Source organism: Manduca sexta, unplaced genomic scaffold, assembly GCF_014839805.1.
Source record: "Manduca sexta isolate Smith_Timp_Sample1 unplaced genomic scaffold, JHU_Msex_v1.0 HiC_scaffold_28, whole genome shotgun sequence".
Classification (NCBI taxonomy): Eukaryota; Metazoa; Arthropoda; class Insecta; order Lepidoptera; family Sphingidae; genus Manduca; species Manduca sexta.
In genome coordinates this window covers 109,029-128,435 of record NW_023593800.1, presented here as the reverse complement: position 1 = coordinate 128,435, position 19,407 = coordinate 109,029, and the positions used below count along the sequence as shown (strand labels likewise).

Genomic DNA, 19,407 nt, shown 5'->3' with positions numbered 1-19,407 from the left:
GTACCTCCTATTATGGTAATTACCATCACATACAATACCAAAAAATACCAATCCTTAACCGAAGACCGGGTGAAATGGCGTATTGGAGGAGGCCTATGTCGAACAGCGGACTAAAATATAGGCTGATGATAATGATGATGATGGTGATGAATTTTGATTTCATCTTACAAACTTTTACCACTTTACGTGGGGTTGTTTTATGAGAGACTTCACTATATCATGCAATGAATGCGTCAGTTGATCGGATTAAGGCAATTAAGGTTAAGTCCGGTTAAGCTGGTTCATTTAAGTTTATAGTATAAAGCTATTCAAAGAAAAAATTTGAGGTAAATGGAAATATTTTGATAACAATTTTATTGTAATTGTAATAAAAATATTAGCCCAATATGAAGGTTCGTATGTAATTAAATAGAAAATGGGCTTCAATTAATTTCTCTTTATCGGTATTGAACGCAGCATTGAATACATTATGTAATAATCTAAACCAAAGTATTACAAACAGATGTTGCAATGGTAATACGCACGCCTTAAGTACCTACGTGATCGGGTTCTGAAGTTTGAAAGGGGTTACAATTTGAAGAAACACTTACTTGCCCAACATCAATATCAGGATTCACACTTTGTCCGGCGTCCTCCATTACATCCACTCTCAAGACATCTGATTCTCCGGTTAATACATCTATTTCCACTTCAGCTAAAGCTATTCCATACACATTATAGTCAACCACATCACCAGCATTAACAAATCCATGGGTTTGCAAATCTACATTCGATTGGTAAGCTTTTTTTATCAACTGCTCCCATGTTGGATTTGTCATATTACTTCGTATAGGTTCCAGCCTCTTGAGTAATTCGTGACAGCATCTTTCTACCCGATCCCTACGTTTTGTGACGTCAAACTTCCACCAGTTACGGAGCAGTTTGGAGCTATTATTGTGTTATTAGCTTTTACTTGTATCTTTTCTAGAGGTATTTTCAGAATATAGGCAGCGATTTGCATAGCTTTTGTGTTTATTCCTTGGCCAATTTCGATACCTCCATGTGTTATAGATACAGTTCCGTCCCAATGATAAACACTCATATTAACGTCAAAGTATCTGTTGGCAATATGATGATATCTCATTACCGCGAACCTTAAGCCTTGCTTTTTCCACCGATTGTCAATGTTGTATTTATTCACTTTCGCTTTTCTTTCGATGTATTTTACTTCTTTTTTAAACGTTTCAACCATTGTTTTAAGTTCTGAGTAATTAGAACTTAAGTTTGTAAGCCTGAGTTGTAGTGGGTCTATTGCGAGTTCGTATGCAATTTGTTCTATCATTAATTCTGTCATAGCGATGGTTTCCATAGTACCTGTTAGAAGACAATTATAATGTTGGGTTACTTAGTTGGGGCAACTTTAATATATACTTAAATAAAAAACTTCTTGATTTGGCTGTATTACAAGTAAGATTTTAGTTCGTTTTAAAATTACTAAAAGAAATAGTGATAGTGCATTTAAGAAAGCAAACAATTAAAGCCCCTATCACGCCTTTAGCCCAACAGAGGTAGGTTACGGTTCAACCAGGATACCCATTTTTCGCTAATTGTGTTCCGCCCCATGATGTGGTAAGGAGCGAGGTTATCGCCATATCGGGTACAAATTCTAGACTCCGGGCATAATAAAGCAAGAATATCCAAATATCAATTTGCCCGGAGAGGGATTTGAACCCAGAAACTCAGAGCAGTGGTCGAACCGCACATGGAATACAACTAAACCTACAAGGCATTCAGTGCATTTAATAATCTGTAGGAACCTAATTTGAAGTGGGATAAGATTTCGACAAGCTAAGCATATTTTATTTAGAAGATACATACACAATGTTTGAAAACAAACAATTAATGGCTACTCACCAGGAGCTCGGAACCACGTATTTTTAGAAGTATCAGTGGTTGTATTAAAGCACCTGTAGTTCCACCTGGACTTGTCATAACAGTTGTTGAACACGTCCACTCCAAACTCGGCCAGTTTCTCGTTTGTTGTAAAACCATTATCTTCATAAACATTATAGTTAACGTACTGTATTATACCAGAATTGTTGACACCTACCTGAGAATTAAGTGTTGCATGAGATATCATGGCAGTGTAGACAATGAGAGGTGAGGAATAAGAGGGTTAAAATTCCGTAACAATTATCAAAATAATTTTGTTTCGAATTAATATTTCGTAGGATCAAAAGATATTTATAAACATATTGCCTTAGAAAAGTCATGATGTCCAGTGTTTAAGATATATCATACAAGTAGCGTTAGGACTAATAATATAGTTGGTATTTTATTAAAATACTTAGGGGAATAAATACCTCAAAATCACTGGAGCATGGAAACTTTTTCCCATCGCCTTTGCAGTTGTAGACATAGACTGGATTATGCGACAAGGCTTGTTCAGCTTCAGCGTAATGAGGCTGCAAGCCACTGCAGTTTGGATGCTTCTAGATATTTTGATACCGAACGCACCGCCCAGACGGCGCACGTGGATGTCGACTCTATAAAACATATTTCGTCGTCAATTAATCAATTACCTACTTTATTATTTTACTAATTAGTGTGACTTTTGCATTTATAATATTATATGTCTTAACATATTAAGGTCTTTTTAGCCATTTAGGTTATCTACCTGTTAACGTCCATATTCAAAGCTCTTGATATCATAACTTGCATACCATCCATCCACTGCGCCGTTGCGTACACATGCAAACCCTCCTCACTCGGAGCAGTCACACAAACCAAAGTTTCGAGAGTGAAATGATACTGCGCATAAATCGTGTTACTTCCTTTTACCACCTTTGTAACATCATCTCCTTTTTCCGTTGCGTCAGATTTCCTATCTGAACATTCCTCTTTAGAACTTTTTTAGCTTCCTTGACGTCTATAACAGGTTTTTTAACATTGGCATATTGTACTTCAACTAATTTAGCTGCTACGTCAGCTATATGTCGCGTCTCAGCTACAATCACACCGATTGGCTGGCTGTAGTATCTGACTTCGCCACTGCAAAATACTTCCTCGTCTATCTGGTATTTTGGATCATCTCGTGGTGTGAATGAGTTCAAACCGGGAATGTCTTTAGCTGAATAGAATGCTATAACTCCTGGTATACTCTGTAAATAGTAAAAAAAATGTATTAGCTAATAAGCATGTGAATTATACAATGAAATGCTTTATTTGGATAATTATAACTCGAATTATAAATTTATGGTGGATGCTATTTGGTTTTGAGTAGTGTGTAATATTAAAATCAGGAGATTGTTTGGAAAATACAAACAATATAATAGTTTTTCAGTAGAAATTATTTCAAGACGTGATATGTAAAAACCTTACCAATGCCTTCTTAGGATCGATAGACACAATATTCCCCCTACCTACAGTAGCTAGTACAAAGGATCCGTATACTTCGTGGGGGAACTTTGGAATATCATCTGTATATTGTGCTTCCCCTGCACACTGGATCTGGAATAGAAATTACGACATTCTGACCATATCCCAGATTATATATGTTTTTTATTGCTTTATATTATGAGATGAGCTTTTCTTTCGCCTGGAGGTAAGCGATACGACCGCTCCTAAACAGTAGACACCATCCAACACCTTGAATTACAAATTATTATTTTGGTATTCCACTGCGCTCGCCATCCTGAGACATGAGATGTTAAGGCTTATTATGTCCAGTAGTTATACTGGCTACAATGTCCTTCAAACCGGAACACAACAGTGACTATACACTGCTGCTTAGCGGCAGAACTATACCTAGGTGGACTGACATAAAAGACCTACCACCTGTTATATATTTTATTGTGACATTGATAGTTGCAAGGGAGATGAATTATTCATATACTACTTGGTATATTTATGCCCGTATATGAATTTAACATAGTTGTCAAAATATAAGCGTGTTACAACTCTGTCTCAAAAAAAGAGAATGGCTTGATGTTACATGCGTATGTACTCGGAATTATAGTTTCTAAATATCATTCTATCAAGGCACGTGTGAATAGAATATCGCATGGTGGTTTCTATGTGTTAAGTTTCTATTTTGAAATAAAATTCAAAAGAAGGTAGTACGCAGTTCTATAATTGTAAAATGTAGATAGATATTATAAAATGTAACTTTGACTAAAACCTCAGTCCGCCCGTGACCACGAAGGCTGCAAAATCTTCGAAACGTCAGGAGAAAATTATAATATAAAAACCGCGATAAAATACGCAAAATAAGTCTTTATTTTAATGTCTAACATTTTCGTAAACATAAGAAATCATTAAGGTAGTCCCCGTTGGGCAATTAATTATATTCGTGCTTGGAAAGGTATTCGTGAAATTTAATGATCATATTACTTTATGAGTTACATAATTTTCTATTAAATCAATTTTGCTATTAGATTGCTTACTTTCAAACTTTAAAGCCAATGAATTATTAAAAAGTCACTAACCACAATAATTTCTTTTAGATTTTAATCTATTTTCGTTGTGGCATTAATATCGTAAAAAATATTACAAACTTTTAATCCTTGTTAGAGTTTAAATTGGAAAATAAAGTACGATAATTGTTTATTATTTCAAATAAATGTTGGACAGATGTTTTTCGATTCCAAGCTTAGGATTAGCAACACGTATTAGCATTGAATCTTACTTTATAGTAAAAACTAAGCAAAGAACAATAAAATTATATAGGGCAATATAAAATGTCTTTCAAATCTTTGATCTTAATATAATTTTGCATATGAACTTGTATATTCTCATACAATTTTTGTTTTTGTAATAAAATTAAATAAGATATTATTTTGAATTTACTTTTTACATAAATATATTTTATCATTTAAAACAAATTTCATTTACTAAAAGTACATTTCTAGTAAAAGTAATTTTGATAAAGTAAATTCTTCTTTATACTCATCCCACTGGAGCTGGTTGGGTCCAGTTATGAGAAAGATTATATCACAGCAAAGCGATCAAACTAAACTCAACCCTCAGGTTGTTTAACAGTCGTTCTTTAATGTTGACGATCGAGGAACAGTCCATCTCGCGGTCAGAAATTTAATTTGTTTTCCTTACCAAAGCTTCAACTTTCGGCATAGGTTGGGTGAGAGGCCACTCTGTGGGATTGGTGTCAAAAAACTGCTTGCCGTTGGAAACAGGACGTGTTTCGCGCAATCTCACAGCACCGGAGCGATACAGGTCGCTTACTGTAGTCTTAGGACATAATGATAGGAGACCCTGGAATATTGAGAAAGGTGATAATAATATCAGCCCTGTATTATAAACTGTCTAACTGCTGGGCGCGGGCCTCCTCTGCTACTGAGAGGCATAAGACCTTAGTCCACCACGGCGGCCTAGTGCGGGTTGGTAGACTTCATGCACCCTCAAAATTTCTATAGAGAACTTCTCAGGTATGCACGTTTCCTTACGGTGTTTTCCTTCACCGTTAAAGCAAGCGATAATTCGCAAAGAATACACACATAATTTTAGAAAAGTCACAGGTGTGTGCCCTTGGGATTTGAACTTGCGGACATTCGTCTTGGCAGTCCGTTCCACACCCAACTAGGTTATCACCGCTTTTTAAAGGTGATTTGGTTTGAAGGTTCTTTGAAGATAAAAAGTAAATATTATGATGTTATTTTATTGCGTCTAAAATATGAAATAATTTTAAAATATCTCAGCTTGTATAAGCCACGTTTCAGGCACTTTCCTGTAAGGTCATCACATACATTGGTGTCCTGTTTATTATACTGGTTGACAAACTAGAAGACGGTTTGCAATATTATTGTGTTCGTTTTATAATAAATGTACGTACTTTGTAAAATAATCCGATGGCTAGTTTCTTTCTATAAACAGCCGACGGTGCTGGAGGCATCTCAGTCACCACCAACTCTTTGTCCAGCATTTTAATAGCCGCTCGTAAGGTCTGGTTGGTAAACAGAGATTTCCTTTGAAGAAACCGTTCTGTTGAACTGCTCTGATAATGCTCATTGATAAGCCACCGAAGACTATCCTTGCCGATTCTACAATGTTCTCTTTACATTTGTAAAGAAATCCAGCGTTTACAATGGCGACAGCGTTTTGTGACTTTGGCATGACCTGGAATTGTTTAAATTGTTTTATTTCTGTTCTTTTTAGGTTTACGAGACACAGGCCCTTTCTAAAATTAACCAACGGCTTTCTGCAACATGCTTGAAAAAGTGTAATTTTTTGTATCCCAAGACGCGGAGAAGAAAGAAAATTAACAGCTAACAGTCTTACCAGCTTTTCTTTATTCCAAGAACAAAAATTTGGTCAGGATGTATTTATGCATAAGAAGTTCTTCATGTCCCGCAAAAAAATATTTTTAACTTCTTATTATCTGTTTTTTTTATAATGTCCTAAAATGAAACAATTTATATGGAATAAATTGGATTTTAAACGTACCTTAAACGTAGTCACTTTGTAGTCACTGTTTAATGGCGGTAGCATAATGTTTATAATGACTGCTCCTTCATATCTAAATTCAGGAATTCTTGCATAGTTACAACCACTTTGCTTCTATAGTTTACTAAAAATACATTTTATTTTTATTGCTTTTATAAGTATAAAATATTCTTTGTCATCAGTATCTACATAATTCTGGTTAAAGTATATTTGTATTCGCAATCCACAGTACTTAAATACTAAAACTCACGTTATTCATGGTTATTATATTATTTAAATATATTATTACGTATTAAAATAAAAACTTGGTTAATAAAATTACTTACAGACAGTCATCTGAGCCCCAACAGTTTCGAACATGAGGTATAAATCCGATGGAAATTCTTTGTGTTGGTGTTTGATCATCAAATTTCCCGCTATAGTTCCAATCTAGAACAATATAAATCCTAATAACAAAATATACAAACACTTGGCGAAAAACGTTTAGGCAGAAACCAGCTCTTTGTCTATTTCTGCCGTCAAACAGTTTGCAGACATTGTTGCCAATGTATGCCGATTTGTACGAAATTTTATTCTAACTCATTAATTAAATTTCAATATGTAAAGAAAGTATAAGTTTAAGGAAAATAGTAGAATTCAATTTTTCAAAGTGACGAACTAAAAATAATATTGGCTCAAGTAATAAGAATATAGTATTTTGGATTGAGTTGGCACCGTTTATGAGCAAAATGCATCAAATACATCAGGTGCACGACCTGCATGTGTTTCCATACGGACGGTTATATAGAAAATATAAAGAAAACACTCACATTTCTCACAGCAACATGCGCTACCATTTTCATATGCTCGTAAAACGCTTTGAAGTAACTGAAGTTTTCGCTATCAGATAAACTTTTGTATATCTCCAACAATTCACTGAGTGTTGCGCCGGCACCAATTACCAAATTTTGGTCTAGGGTCCAACCCTTTAGTTCTTGGACCCCACTTATGTCTATTAGAAGTTTGGGAGCTTCGTTCGTGACATAAACCCCTGAAATGTTTACAACTTCGTTGGTGTTGTGGGTATGCTTTAGAAGTGCTTTTCCAAGAGAATATATATTTTGATTAGATAAATTCACGGCCTTAACACCGAAGGGATAGATAGAAGTGCAACCAGTATATACAATGTGTAAGGTTAGTCGGGGATCTGTTTCAGGAGGTTATCCAGAGTTCGATTTTCGTCACAAATATATATCACACATAATATGACCTTAATTTCTGACGGGAATTTCTATTAGACATTATTTTTGGTCGCTATGTGCGCCTGAAAATTATCGAGTCATCGAGCTGCCCGCGGTCATAATGTTTCAACACGATCCTCACGATAATGACACCCCGCGCACAACCCCCGCCCATTTCTATTGTTTTGCCGCCGATGCGCCGCCGACTAGAAGCACTCTCGCGCACCCCGCAATAAATGCAAAAACGTCGTTAAATCTGCCTGTCAAAATTATTACCGTACGCTTATCTTAATTCCTATTTACTATCCCGCGCGCGATACTACTACTATTAATATTCAAACGAAGAATATATATGGTTCATGCCTACGTGTGGTCCAACGACATTGTGAAACAAACGATTAGGCTGTACCGGGAGATGTTTCTAAACTGCCAAATTCCTTCCTACAACCGTATGTTAGATATAAACCAACACCTGAGGATGTTCGGTCAACGTGCCGTTGCACGCTCAAGAAGACGGAGAGAGCAATCATAAGGGTACCCACACGTTAATAGACTTTTTAAACGAAAAAAACAATTGAGGTTTACCTACTCTGTCATTTATCATTATTTTTTATTCGTATATTTTTATTAGCTACTCACAAGCAAGAACTGTCATGTGTTTAAATAGGTCAGTCGACTAAAAATACACACTGTATACATATACCGCTGAAATTCTAATAATTGTGTAATAGAAAGCGGATCTGTCGTTATTGCGTACATGTTTAATTCTTATACAATGAGTTGGTGTGTTCTGTATGAAACATTTACTCTTTTGATTCATAAAATTGGAAATTATACCTTCTACAATCTTTAAAAAATGCACATACCTTTAGCGGTATTCCCGGCAACGAGCTGGTACGAGTCAGTACCTTCTTTCCGGAACAGTTCTATAATATTATTCACCTGGTTTACTCTGAACCACCTTCTCCCATCCAAAAGTGTGATAGCAATAACTTCTTGAATTTCTACATCATCTTTAGAGACCATACACCAGTCATCTTCATCACAGACCTTATCACAAACCTTTCCTGTCTTATCACAGATACTTAAGTCTTCAATATCCAAAATTTGTCGTTCTCTAGGAGCGTCTTTGGCAAACGTTTTAAAGGCTTCCAATATAGGCCGGTAGCCAGTACATCTACAAATATTGCTACCTAAAGACTGTTCTATTTCCATCATAGTAAGTTCCTTTTTACTTTGTAGAAGACTGAAAAATGATTTCCTTAATATCTAGTTAAAAAAATAGATATAAGACATAATTCTGGCGTTTGTCAATGTTTCGGTAAAAAGATTGTCGAATCTGATTCAATAAAAAGCAGTACAGTACTTTGTCACCGGTATAAATCCGTATATTTACCTATACATCGACATCACCCATCCAGGAGAACAGTATCCGCATTGGGTGCCATTGTATTTAGCCAGAGTTTGTTGCAGAACATGGTATCCCTTTTTTCTGTTCCCCAAATCTTCGATAGTCGTTATATCCCAATCCTGGCATGAAGTGATATGGACCATACACTAAAAAATGACATCATTTTGTAGAAAGTCACTTTAAAACTCTGCGCTTCAAAAAACAAACTACAAACAAAGTTTTACTAAAATTTAAAATACCAAAAATTTTGACTAGGTCTTTAAAAGTGTAAAAATGTGTTTTAATGTTTTCTAGTAATATATACTTATCTAGATTAAAAATTATCTGAGAATCTCATTGAGGATCTTTAATATTAATACAATACGAGAATTTCCCGCCCTCACCCCCACCACTACAACTCCTGTAAGCCAGGATCAGCAGTGGCACGCATTTTATGACACCGAGCAGTGAAGCTCGGCGAGTCTCAGGAAAAACTAATATGTCATTATCCCGCAACGAAATTCAAATAGAAAGATAGGGAGGAGTTGGAAATATTAATTGTCCACTTCCCTCCATAGCAATATTAATACAATAGTAAGAAAACACATCAAATTCAATTTACCGAGTTAACAGAATAAATGCCGGTGCCAGGGCGCTTAGCAGAGATAATACACGCACCGCAGCCAGCCTGCCGACACATGTATTTTGTTCCTCGCAGCTCTAGTACATTTCTGATGTAGTCCAGCAGCATCATGTCAGAACTGACTTCGTTACCCACTAGAAGATAATTTCCACTGAATGTAATTACGGACCTTTCATCATCAGCCACATAAAGTCCACTGCTAAATATAGGCCTCTTTTAAAGATTTCCGAGCATAGATACGAACCTTTATAAAATAAATATTCAAGATTTGTGTAGTAATGGGAGCAGGTTACTTTTTATGTCTAGTCCCACGCTTAGGCGCCAACAAAAGACTAGGTAATCTTTATAATGTTTATCTAAGTTATGTTATAAAAAAATACGAACCTGAGTACTCTTGGCCATTGATTTTGAATTTTATTCTGTCCATGTGTGGAGCACGCTGTTGAACCACTTACACGACACACTGATGGTTACAATATTAGAAAATTGTAAATGCAGGCAAAATTTCATAAATAAAAACATACGAGCGAGAAATTGGGACGCGCACGCTGCAAATTTGTAATGTTAAGAGTAATTATTTACATTCTATAATGTACAAACAAATACTTATGTAGTCATTTAAATAAAGTACTTTTATCCCGTAGTAATTTGGTCTTATTAAATTCGCCCGTCAACCTTTATTACTGTAAATTTTATTGGACTCCTATAAATGCAAAAATGTATAGAGATATTTTGTAATGTTTGGGTAGTGACACAGTTTATAAAATAAATCACGGGCTTTAAAAAAATATTATTTTATTCTCATTCCCTAAGTAATACAATCAAATCTTACTTCTTATCTTATTTCTTTAATTATAATTGCGACATCTATTAGCTGCCACATTATTATTAACTCCAATAATATGTCACAATAATAATAAATGCACTACATTCTAAGGTGTCATGCGCATGCGTCGAAAATATAAAACATAACATGTATTGTTTTTACGATATAAAATTGTCAACTATATTCAATTATTTTATTTATATTAAAGCAAGAGAATGGGAAAGTAATGATATTAAAAATAACGAGTAACATATAAGTATGATATATAAAATTCGGTAAATAATAATATTATACGTGCGAAAAATTGTGAATAAGTTTGAATGTCGTTTCGAATTCGTCACATGAATAGACAGTATTCTGGATTAAAACATAGACAACTTCTTATCCCAGTAATTTGTTCCCGTAGCAAATTTTTGATTAGATTTTAAAATTTATTTCGCTGGCGTCATCCAAATGGGATATTGGGTCATTACAGTCATTAAGGGACTTTTAGTGGGAAAGATTTTACACGCGCGTGAAACTGCAAGCAACTCCTAGTAACATATAAAAGTCAGATAAAAAAGCTAACTGTCTAATTTGAAACATAATTTTGATTACGGAGCGCTCGTCCGCAACATGCTGCGTTATGTTTCCATTTATTTTCATATTATTGCTTGCGTTATTTTCTTTATAGCGCTGACATCGACAACAAGATGTTTATATTGAAAATTTAACGCGAATTTGTTACTAACACATGTACGCTGCACATCGCTTGCTGCGCTGTTATAAGTAACTTCATAATAGCTATCAGCATCTTTGAAAAACGTTGGAGAATAAAATATTTTTAGTAAGTTAACTCTCAGCTCTGCTTGCGAGAAAAATGTTTGAGCGTCAGGATACCCAAATAAATCCTTCTCCCTCTTCCCTATTCCTATCCTCAAATTAACAGCCCATGAAAGGTAATGCAAGTATAGTCAGGAAGATTACGGGGCTAATCCGACTTTTAAAATTATCGGCGTTCTAATTGATGGTCACCTTTGTTAGACGTATATGTAAATAGGGTATTTTTAACTTTTTATCCGTATGGATTTAAAGTTGTCTTTCGATTGAAACACCTGCACTTGCAAAAATACGGATATACCCCTATAGACGGAATAGGCTCCCCTGGTTATAAAAAATGAAAATAAAAACACAAAGATCACACACTCAATCTTTTATTTCAATACAATTTGAAATCTTTTATGCAATTTGATGACGCCAGGCATATTTTTTCTACCGTGTACGGGCCATCTGTAACAAAATATACATAACTGTATCTTGTATGCAAGGAACAATTTAGTTAATATAAAAAAAGTGTATTTATAACGATGTTTATGAGACAGGTAATTACACTGCATATACAGTGCATTTTAATGCAAACTTGTGGGTATTTTTACTATAATTATTATAGCGTCATTTAAAAACTAGAGTAGTTTTTCATCAGTAGGGAATTGAATTATAAAAAAGTAGCCAGAGTTGCTCAGTAAAAAGTAATTTAAACTATCTTCGTCTTAAGTCCATAGTAGGTTGTACTAAGACAAACATGATTTATGATAATAACCAACCTATTTCAAACCACTGGGTGCTAGGTATTCCAGATTCTTGCCGAGCAGCTACAATTGCTTCTCTGATTGCAAACGCCACCACAATTGCTAAGCACATTGGTGGTTCACCAGTACCTGTAAAAACGTTTTAAGTAATTGTTAGTTTTGACGTTAAGTTGATTATAAAAATACCAAAAAAGTTGAATTGTTGAAGCGTCCTCTAACTCGACAGGAATGTACTCTTATGAGCCGATTAATAAAAATAGGTGAAATGAAAGTGATATTTCAATATCATTCCAAATGGAAATCCTCAGGCGCCAATCCATAGACTACCTAACCTTGTGAGACACAAGTTTAATGATATTTATGTAATTTAAAGAAATAGCGATACTCTAACCTTTGGCTCCTAAAATCAGTTCTGTGCTATAAGATTTCTTCCTAAAATAAACTCTGAAGTCCTGTGGAATATCTAGTGCTAACGGTATCGGGTAATTCCAGGTGCGATCTGTCAGGACTTCTCCGGTTTTTTTATCGTATACCAGTTCTTCACACGTCCAATATCCTAGCCCCATTATGAATGCTCCTTCGACCTGAAAAATGAAGATCTCAGTTTATAATATTCAATAATTCATATTTCAAGTCTTCATCTTCTACTGCCTCGGTGGCGTAGTTGTACTGCATGCGCGGTACGGCAGCGCTCTAAGAACTTAAGACATAGGTTCAGCGTGCGCCAGGTGGAAGGGTTCAATGACATTGATTTTCACCCAGAACTATTTAGTAATAAATTGAGTTAGTACTTGTACTCACTTGACCAACATCGATTTCTGGACTAACGCTTTGCCCAACATCCTGCAGAATGTCTACCCTACGTATTTGCATTTCTCCAGTCAAAACATCTATCTCAGATTCAGCAATAGCTACACCGTATATATTGAAGTTCTGTACATCATCCGCACCAGCAAATCCATGGACTTGCAAATCCACGTTCGAATTAAACGCCTCTTTGATCAATTCTTCCCAAGTTGGGTTAACCATCCGAGCTCTGATTGGAGCAAGTCTTCTTGAAAGTTCCTCGCAAGCTCTCCTCACAGCAATAATAATATTCTGTGACGTAAGGCTACCACCAGATATGAATCCATTTGGCGTCGACGTAGTATTCTTTGCTTTAATTTGGATTTTGCTAATGGGTATTTTAAGGAAATAAGCGCAAACTTGCACGGCCTTCGTGTTAACCCCCTGGCCCATGTCTACACCAGCGTGAACGATGGCAACTGTACCATCCTCATGGAATACAGAGATGTTGGCGTTTAAATACTGGGCTCCAACCGGAGTCCATCTCAGGAATGCGACCCTTAAGCCTCGTTTCTTCCATCTGTTCTGAGCGTTATAACTCGTTATTGCAGCTCGTCTTTCTGCATATTTTGCTGTAGTCTTCAATGTATTTGACATTTCCGTGAGGTCATTAAATCTAGTAGTGTTTAGATTTGCTAATCTCACGTCTATTGGGTCTAATGACATTTCGTAAGAGATTCGCTCCATGAGGTATTCCGCCATAGCAATGTTTTCTAGAGTACCTGAAATAATTTATTATAAATATACTAAAAATAAAAAAAATATATAAAGCCGACGAAGACTTTTAGGCCACATTGTTCTTCACCTTATTTTTTTAGAGTTTTTCGCCCACTCAATTTGAGAATATTAATCCCATAAATCCTTGTGTGAATTGTGGTATAGCAAGGCCAAGCACCAAGATATTTATATAATAACCTGCATAACTCTTACATTATAATATTGATTATAAATAATGATGAATAAAATGAGTATGTATCTAATATTAAAAAATATTGTTTTTAAACATAATAATATATTCTTATCCTAACATTTTCATTTATTCAACTTACATTATATAACTGTAACTATTTATTCATACCTATGTAGAAAATATCGGTAATTCTTCATAAATTTGGGCTTGGATACACGCTTAACTGGCTAAATTATAAATTGTGACATATCCTCACTTTTATAAATATATTTTATTTCTGCTTTCTGATTACCAAAATAGGCAGAATTTTCAATATTGGTTTGATAACATAGTGGCCTTTGATTGGTATTAATTCTGCTTTTTTGCATCTAGGCTTAACAATGTATGAAAGAGTATCACTCCCTGTCATTAAATACGACGCCTCTATATTTTCAGAAAACAATCCTAGATATTGCTCATTGTAGCAATGTTTGTTAATGTAGTATAGAATATTATTTTTATTTCATGTCATTTTATCCTATGTCATTACCTGGAGATCTGCACCATGTATTTTTTGCCTTATCAGTAATAGAGTCGTAGCACGTATAGTTCCATCTAGAGTTATTGTAGCAGTTGTAGAACACATCAGTACCGAGCATGGTGAGAGTTTCGTTAACTTTGTACCCATTGTCTTCATAAAGTTTGTAGTTAATGTACTGGATCACTCCAGAATTATTCACACCAGTCTAAAAGAAATAGAGTTCATATTAAACATGAAAAATTCTTTATCAAGAAATAAACATAATAATATCTGTATCTATTTATAATGTTGTTTGAAGCAATATCGATGAAACCATGTAATTATTACAATGATTTCTTTCAAATGAATAAAAATACATTATTAATTTCAAATTTTTTATTACCTCATAATCAGTAGAACAAGAGAGCCTCTTGCCAAGAGCTTTTGTATTGGTGGTCAATGATTGTATGAATCGACATGGCCTGTTCAGTTTCTGCACAACGAGACTACAAGCTACAGCCACTTGGATGCTGCGGGAGATCTTTATCCCAAATGCACCTCCAACACGGCGTAAGTGGACATCTATCCTTGAAAGTAATATTGAAGAATAAGATATCGTACTCAGAATATTTATATCATTAAACGATAAAAAAAATTTAGCCACACACAATGCATGTTACATTAAGAAGACAAGATATGGGTAAGAAATGCGTTAATTTTAAAAATCTTATCAATAACTGGTATAACGCTCTTCATAATAAACTTTATGCATAATCTTACTTGTGACAATCAATATTCAAAGCCTTGGACGTCATGACTTGGGTGCCATCTATCCACTGACATGCAGAATGAACCTCTAATCCCTCTTCAGACGTCTTCGAGACGCAGCACAGTGTCTCCATCGTATAATGATACTGCCCAAAAATCGTGTTACTGCCTTGGAACGTCTTTACAACATCCGTACCTCTAGATTCAGCAGTCGTTGATGTGAACAAAGTGTTCCTGTTTGGGTCTTTTTTAGCATCTTTTATGCTAAGTAGGGGTTTCCTAACATTTTTATATGTTGCTATGACTACTTTCGCAGCTCGTTCTGCAATAGGTCGGGTTTCAGCTACGATCATGCCGATCGGTTGATTGTAGTACTTGATTTGTCCGCTACAAAATATTTCTTCATTGGCTACATAGAATGTGGTACCAGCTGGAGTAAACGAGTTTTCACCTGGTATGTCATTCGCTGAGTAGAATGCTATTACTCCTGGCATTTTCTGTAGACAAAATTAAATACAATTCCATATACATTTGAAGTAATACTTTATTATTTGTCTATTGCTATCAACCTATCACTCTTTCCTTCCTCTAGTAATTGTTTGTGGATAGTGATGATGCTACTATTAGGTTATCTACTTTCATTATTTACTATTTCTATTATAAAATATACAGTCTGAATACTTACCAGAGCAGCACTCGCATCTATTGATACAATATCTCCTAAAGGTACAGTTGATAGAACGAAAGCAGCAAACACTTCGTCGGGTAAGGTCGGCATATCTTCCACAAATTTAGCTTCACCAGAACATTGAATCTGAAAACCCATAAGCACTTAATATGTCGCACCATATTATATAACATAAACCATTCTCAACGAGAACCTGTATCACACCAGCGTTGTTATCTATATATATAAAAATCAATTGCTGTTCGTTAGTCTCGCTAAAACTCGAGAACGGCTGAACCGATTTGGCTAATTTTGGTTTTGAATTATTTGTGGAAGTCCAGGGATGGATTAAACGGTGACGAACATAAATAATAAATAACGGAAAATACTAAAAACGACAGTATAAGTTTTCAATACAAAATGTTCCTACCTGTCAAACAATTCATGTCTTTTCTCTTTTTAGAAATAAAGAACTGTAACATATATATAGATGTATTCAGAAATAAGTCTGTTTCATAGTTGTAATATGAGGTCCGATTTCTTTGGTTTATTTTGTTCAAATACAAAATATTTCAGAAATAAATAAAGTGTAAAAGTGTCAGTGGGTTCTTAAAAATAGAAAATAAATAAATAAATTTCAAGACTATTATTAAAATCTATCATCAATTTGTCTGTGCGTGAGAACTTTATTTATCGTTATTGTCGCAAAATGCCACGGAGAAGATGACTTAGATAGTCGAAGTTAATCAAATGTACGACGAGCTACTTCACGTGCAAACCGTACTCTCGACTAGCGAGAGACAGATAATGATAACATACGTATTGTATGGCAAAATTGTGTTTCACAATAAATAATAATAATAAATGTATGTAGGTGATACGAAGTTCACCGGGTCATCTAGTCTATATATATAAAAATGAATTGCTGTTCGTTAGTCTCGCTAAAACTCGAGAACGGCTGAACGGATTTATCTTATCTTGGTCTTGAATTATTCGTGGAGGTCTAGGGAAGGTTCAAAAGGTGAGAAAAATTCGAATAATTGCCGGGAAAATCCTCAAAACAGCATTTTTCTATTTCCCATACAAACGTTTTCTAACTAATACGTAGAGTCAATTTGAGCTTTATTGCTATTGTATAAAGTTCACTGTTGTCTAAGCAATGTAGGTGTGTTCCTAACATCAAAGCAGTGTGCGTTGGAGCACAGAATATAATAACTTTTGCATAACTATGCTTATAATAAATCTGTAGAGAGGTCAATTCTGTACATGAAATATATTTCCAAAATAACTATCAGGGGGTGATTAGGGATCGATACTGATGCCAAAAATGCAATTAGTAAAATTTTTGTCTGTCTGTCTGTCTGTATAACCGTTATAGAAACAAAAACTACTCGACGGATTTTAACGAAAATTGGTACAATTGTTTGTTATACTCCTGTGCTGGTTATAGTATACTTTTCATCACGCTACAATTAATAGGAGCAGAGCAGTGAAGGGAAATGTTGGGAAAACGGGAGAAGTTACTCCATTTTTTAAGCTTCCGTCATTTCGTGTGCAACCTTAATGGTTAAAAGTTCCTTCGATTTCACCAGGATCCCATCATCAGACCCTGACCGGACAATCGGACCACCTGCATACCACCATACATTAAAAAAACATCCCGACAAATTGAGCACCTTCTCCATTTTTGAAACCCGAAATCCACGCGGGCGAAGCTGCGGGCGGAAGCTAGTATAGTTATAAATATTGTTGTGTTTGACTGTAGCATATGCACACGCCGTGCTTTGTAATTTTAAGTTCAAAATGATTTTAGTTATTCTAAGCAGTCTTAAGTGTATCGTATGTAAATAATCTTTAACAAATTTTATACTTATGGCTGCTTTCGAGTCTTAACCCGGCGAGCGTGTGGCGGGGTATGTCATACGCCCCATGTTAATTACTGGCGTATATTTTTTGTGCCTGACTTTCAAACTTATAGTCTCTTTGAGTAGCTGGAGTTACAGGGTTGCGGAAGGTAATAGTGGCGTGATCACAGTGTCGCGGCAACCTGCATTTGAGTTACACGCTTGCAAACTGAGTTCGGGTACGTGATACCCCGCCTCATAGCTGGTGTGACAAAAACTAAAATTGCTTTTTCTGCTATTTTAACTTATTTTCTTTGTTTAATTGTAGATTTTAATAGAAAATGGATGTTGAAAATAGAAAAAAACAACTTCGGTCCATGATAGAAGATGTACTTACTAGAACAGGGTTTCGCAAACTTTTATTTAGTGCGGACCACTAATGCCACCTTATGCGACCTTCTTTGCGACCAAAGTCGTAATGTTTGGGTTGATGTTGTTCAGTTGGATTCTTAAATTTGTTTTTACTAGTAGTTTACTTCTGTATTTATTTTTTAGATATACAAGAGTGCAAAAGCGTGCACTTTATAGTTTTTCTTTTAACTTTTATTTTACTTGCGGATCCCCCTGAGAGGGGGCCCACGGGCCCCCAGGGGGTCCTATGTTTCGTGAAAATCAGGGCAAAGACACTAAATGGACCGATTTCATCCGTAACTTAGGCTTGGGTTTAGTTTCCGACCACCTGAAGATGTGAAATGACAAAAAACATATATTCCGATTTATATACGTCAGAGAATTTCTTCCCAGATCAACGAATCACTTTCATCGACTCAAAATGTTCCTGGTCATTTTATTAGATGTAGAGATTACCCCAACAAAAATAATCATAAGACAAAATACTCATGAACAAGCTGAGGAAAGGCTATTAGTGTGGAGCATGCAACGTTTTTTGCAAAAACTGCACAGATTTTATCTCCAGTTCCTAAGATGTTCCTAAATTTTTTGTGATTTTTTTAGTTTATAAAGAAAATTATTTCATATTCTATCATGCGATTAAGTTTTTTTTATCATAAAACTGGTTTTACTTTAGTTCCTTTTAGTTTTTAAGAGACTGAAAGTGTTTGTTTGAAATTCAAAGTGACTTATTTCCATCGAGGTAAAAAAATAAAATTGTTAAAATGGCGCGATTGTTTTATTTCCAATGCATTATGATGGTATTGTCTTATTATACCAAAAAATAAATAATATAATACTTCTTCAGAAACAAGTTTTATAGCCAATTTTTTTAAGGGGTATGTCATACCCTGCCTCATACTCCTTGTTACATTTTTTCACCACACGCTCGCCGGGTTAAAGTGTCATATTATAGGTATAATTAAAACTTAGTTATTGACTTACCAATGCATCAATCTTCGGAATAGGTTGATTCAGAGGCCATAACTTTGGGTTTGTATCAAATATTTGACGAGCTTCCGAAAGTGGCCTTGTTTCTCGGATTTTGATAGGTCCAGACCGGTAACGGGATCCTAATATATGTGCGGGACATATAGACATTATACCCTAGAATAAAAAAGGTATTTTAAATTGCAGTAAGCATGTGCGCTGAAATTTTTCATTTCACTCTCATATGGAAGCTTCTATCTCTTATCCCTGAAATTGCTAAAATATTACAACGATGCTTTAGTATATTATTTTATTAGTATATAATTTTAGATATTTATTTCCTTGATTGCCTCGGTGACGTAGTTGTATTGCACAGTACGGCGACGCTCTTATGTCATGGGTTCATAT

The 19,407-nt window shown here is 35.1% G+C and overlaps 1 protein-coding gene and 1 pseudogene across 1 annotated transcript in view; both read right to left on the bottom strand.

Moving 5' to 3' along the window:
* Nucleotides 1–271: 271 nt before the first annotated feature.
* Nucleotides 272–10,140, bottom strand: LOC119192436 (annotated as a pseudogene).
* Nucleotides 10,141–11,694: 1,554 nt separating this feature from the next.
* Nucleotides 11,695–19,407, bottom strand: part of LOC115453829 (probable aldehyde oxidase gad-3) — a 30,604-nt gene continuing 22,891 nt past the window's right edge. The window contains exons 9-17 of the mRNA XM_037446259.1: nucleotides 19,015–19,176; nucleotides 15,794–15,922; nucleotides 15,121–15,605; nucleotides 14,744–14,927; nucleotides 14,371–14,566; nucleotides 12,887–13,653; nucleotides 12,477–12,669; nucleotides 12,101–12,214; nucleotides 11,695–11,786 (exon numbers count right to left, since the gene is read on the bottom strand). Coding sequence (XP_037302156.1) covers nucleotides 11,716–11,786; nucleotides 12,101–12,214; nucleotides 12,477–12,669; nucleotides 12,887–13,653; nucleotides 14,371–14,566; nucleotides 14,744–14,927; nucleotides 15,121–15,605; nucleotides 15,794–15,922; nucleotides 19,015–19,176 — 2,301 coding nt within the window. The 3' untranslated portion in view covers nucleotides 11,695–11,715. The remainder of the gene's footprint in view (nucleotides 11,787–12,100; nucleotides 12,215–12,476; nucleotides 12,670–12,886; nucleotides 13,654–14,370; nucleotides 14,567–14,743; nucleotides 14,928–15,120; nucleotides 15,606–15,793; nucleotides 15,923–19,014; nucleotides 19,177–19,407) is intronic.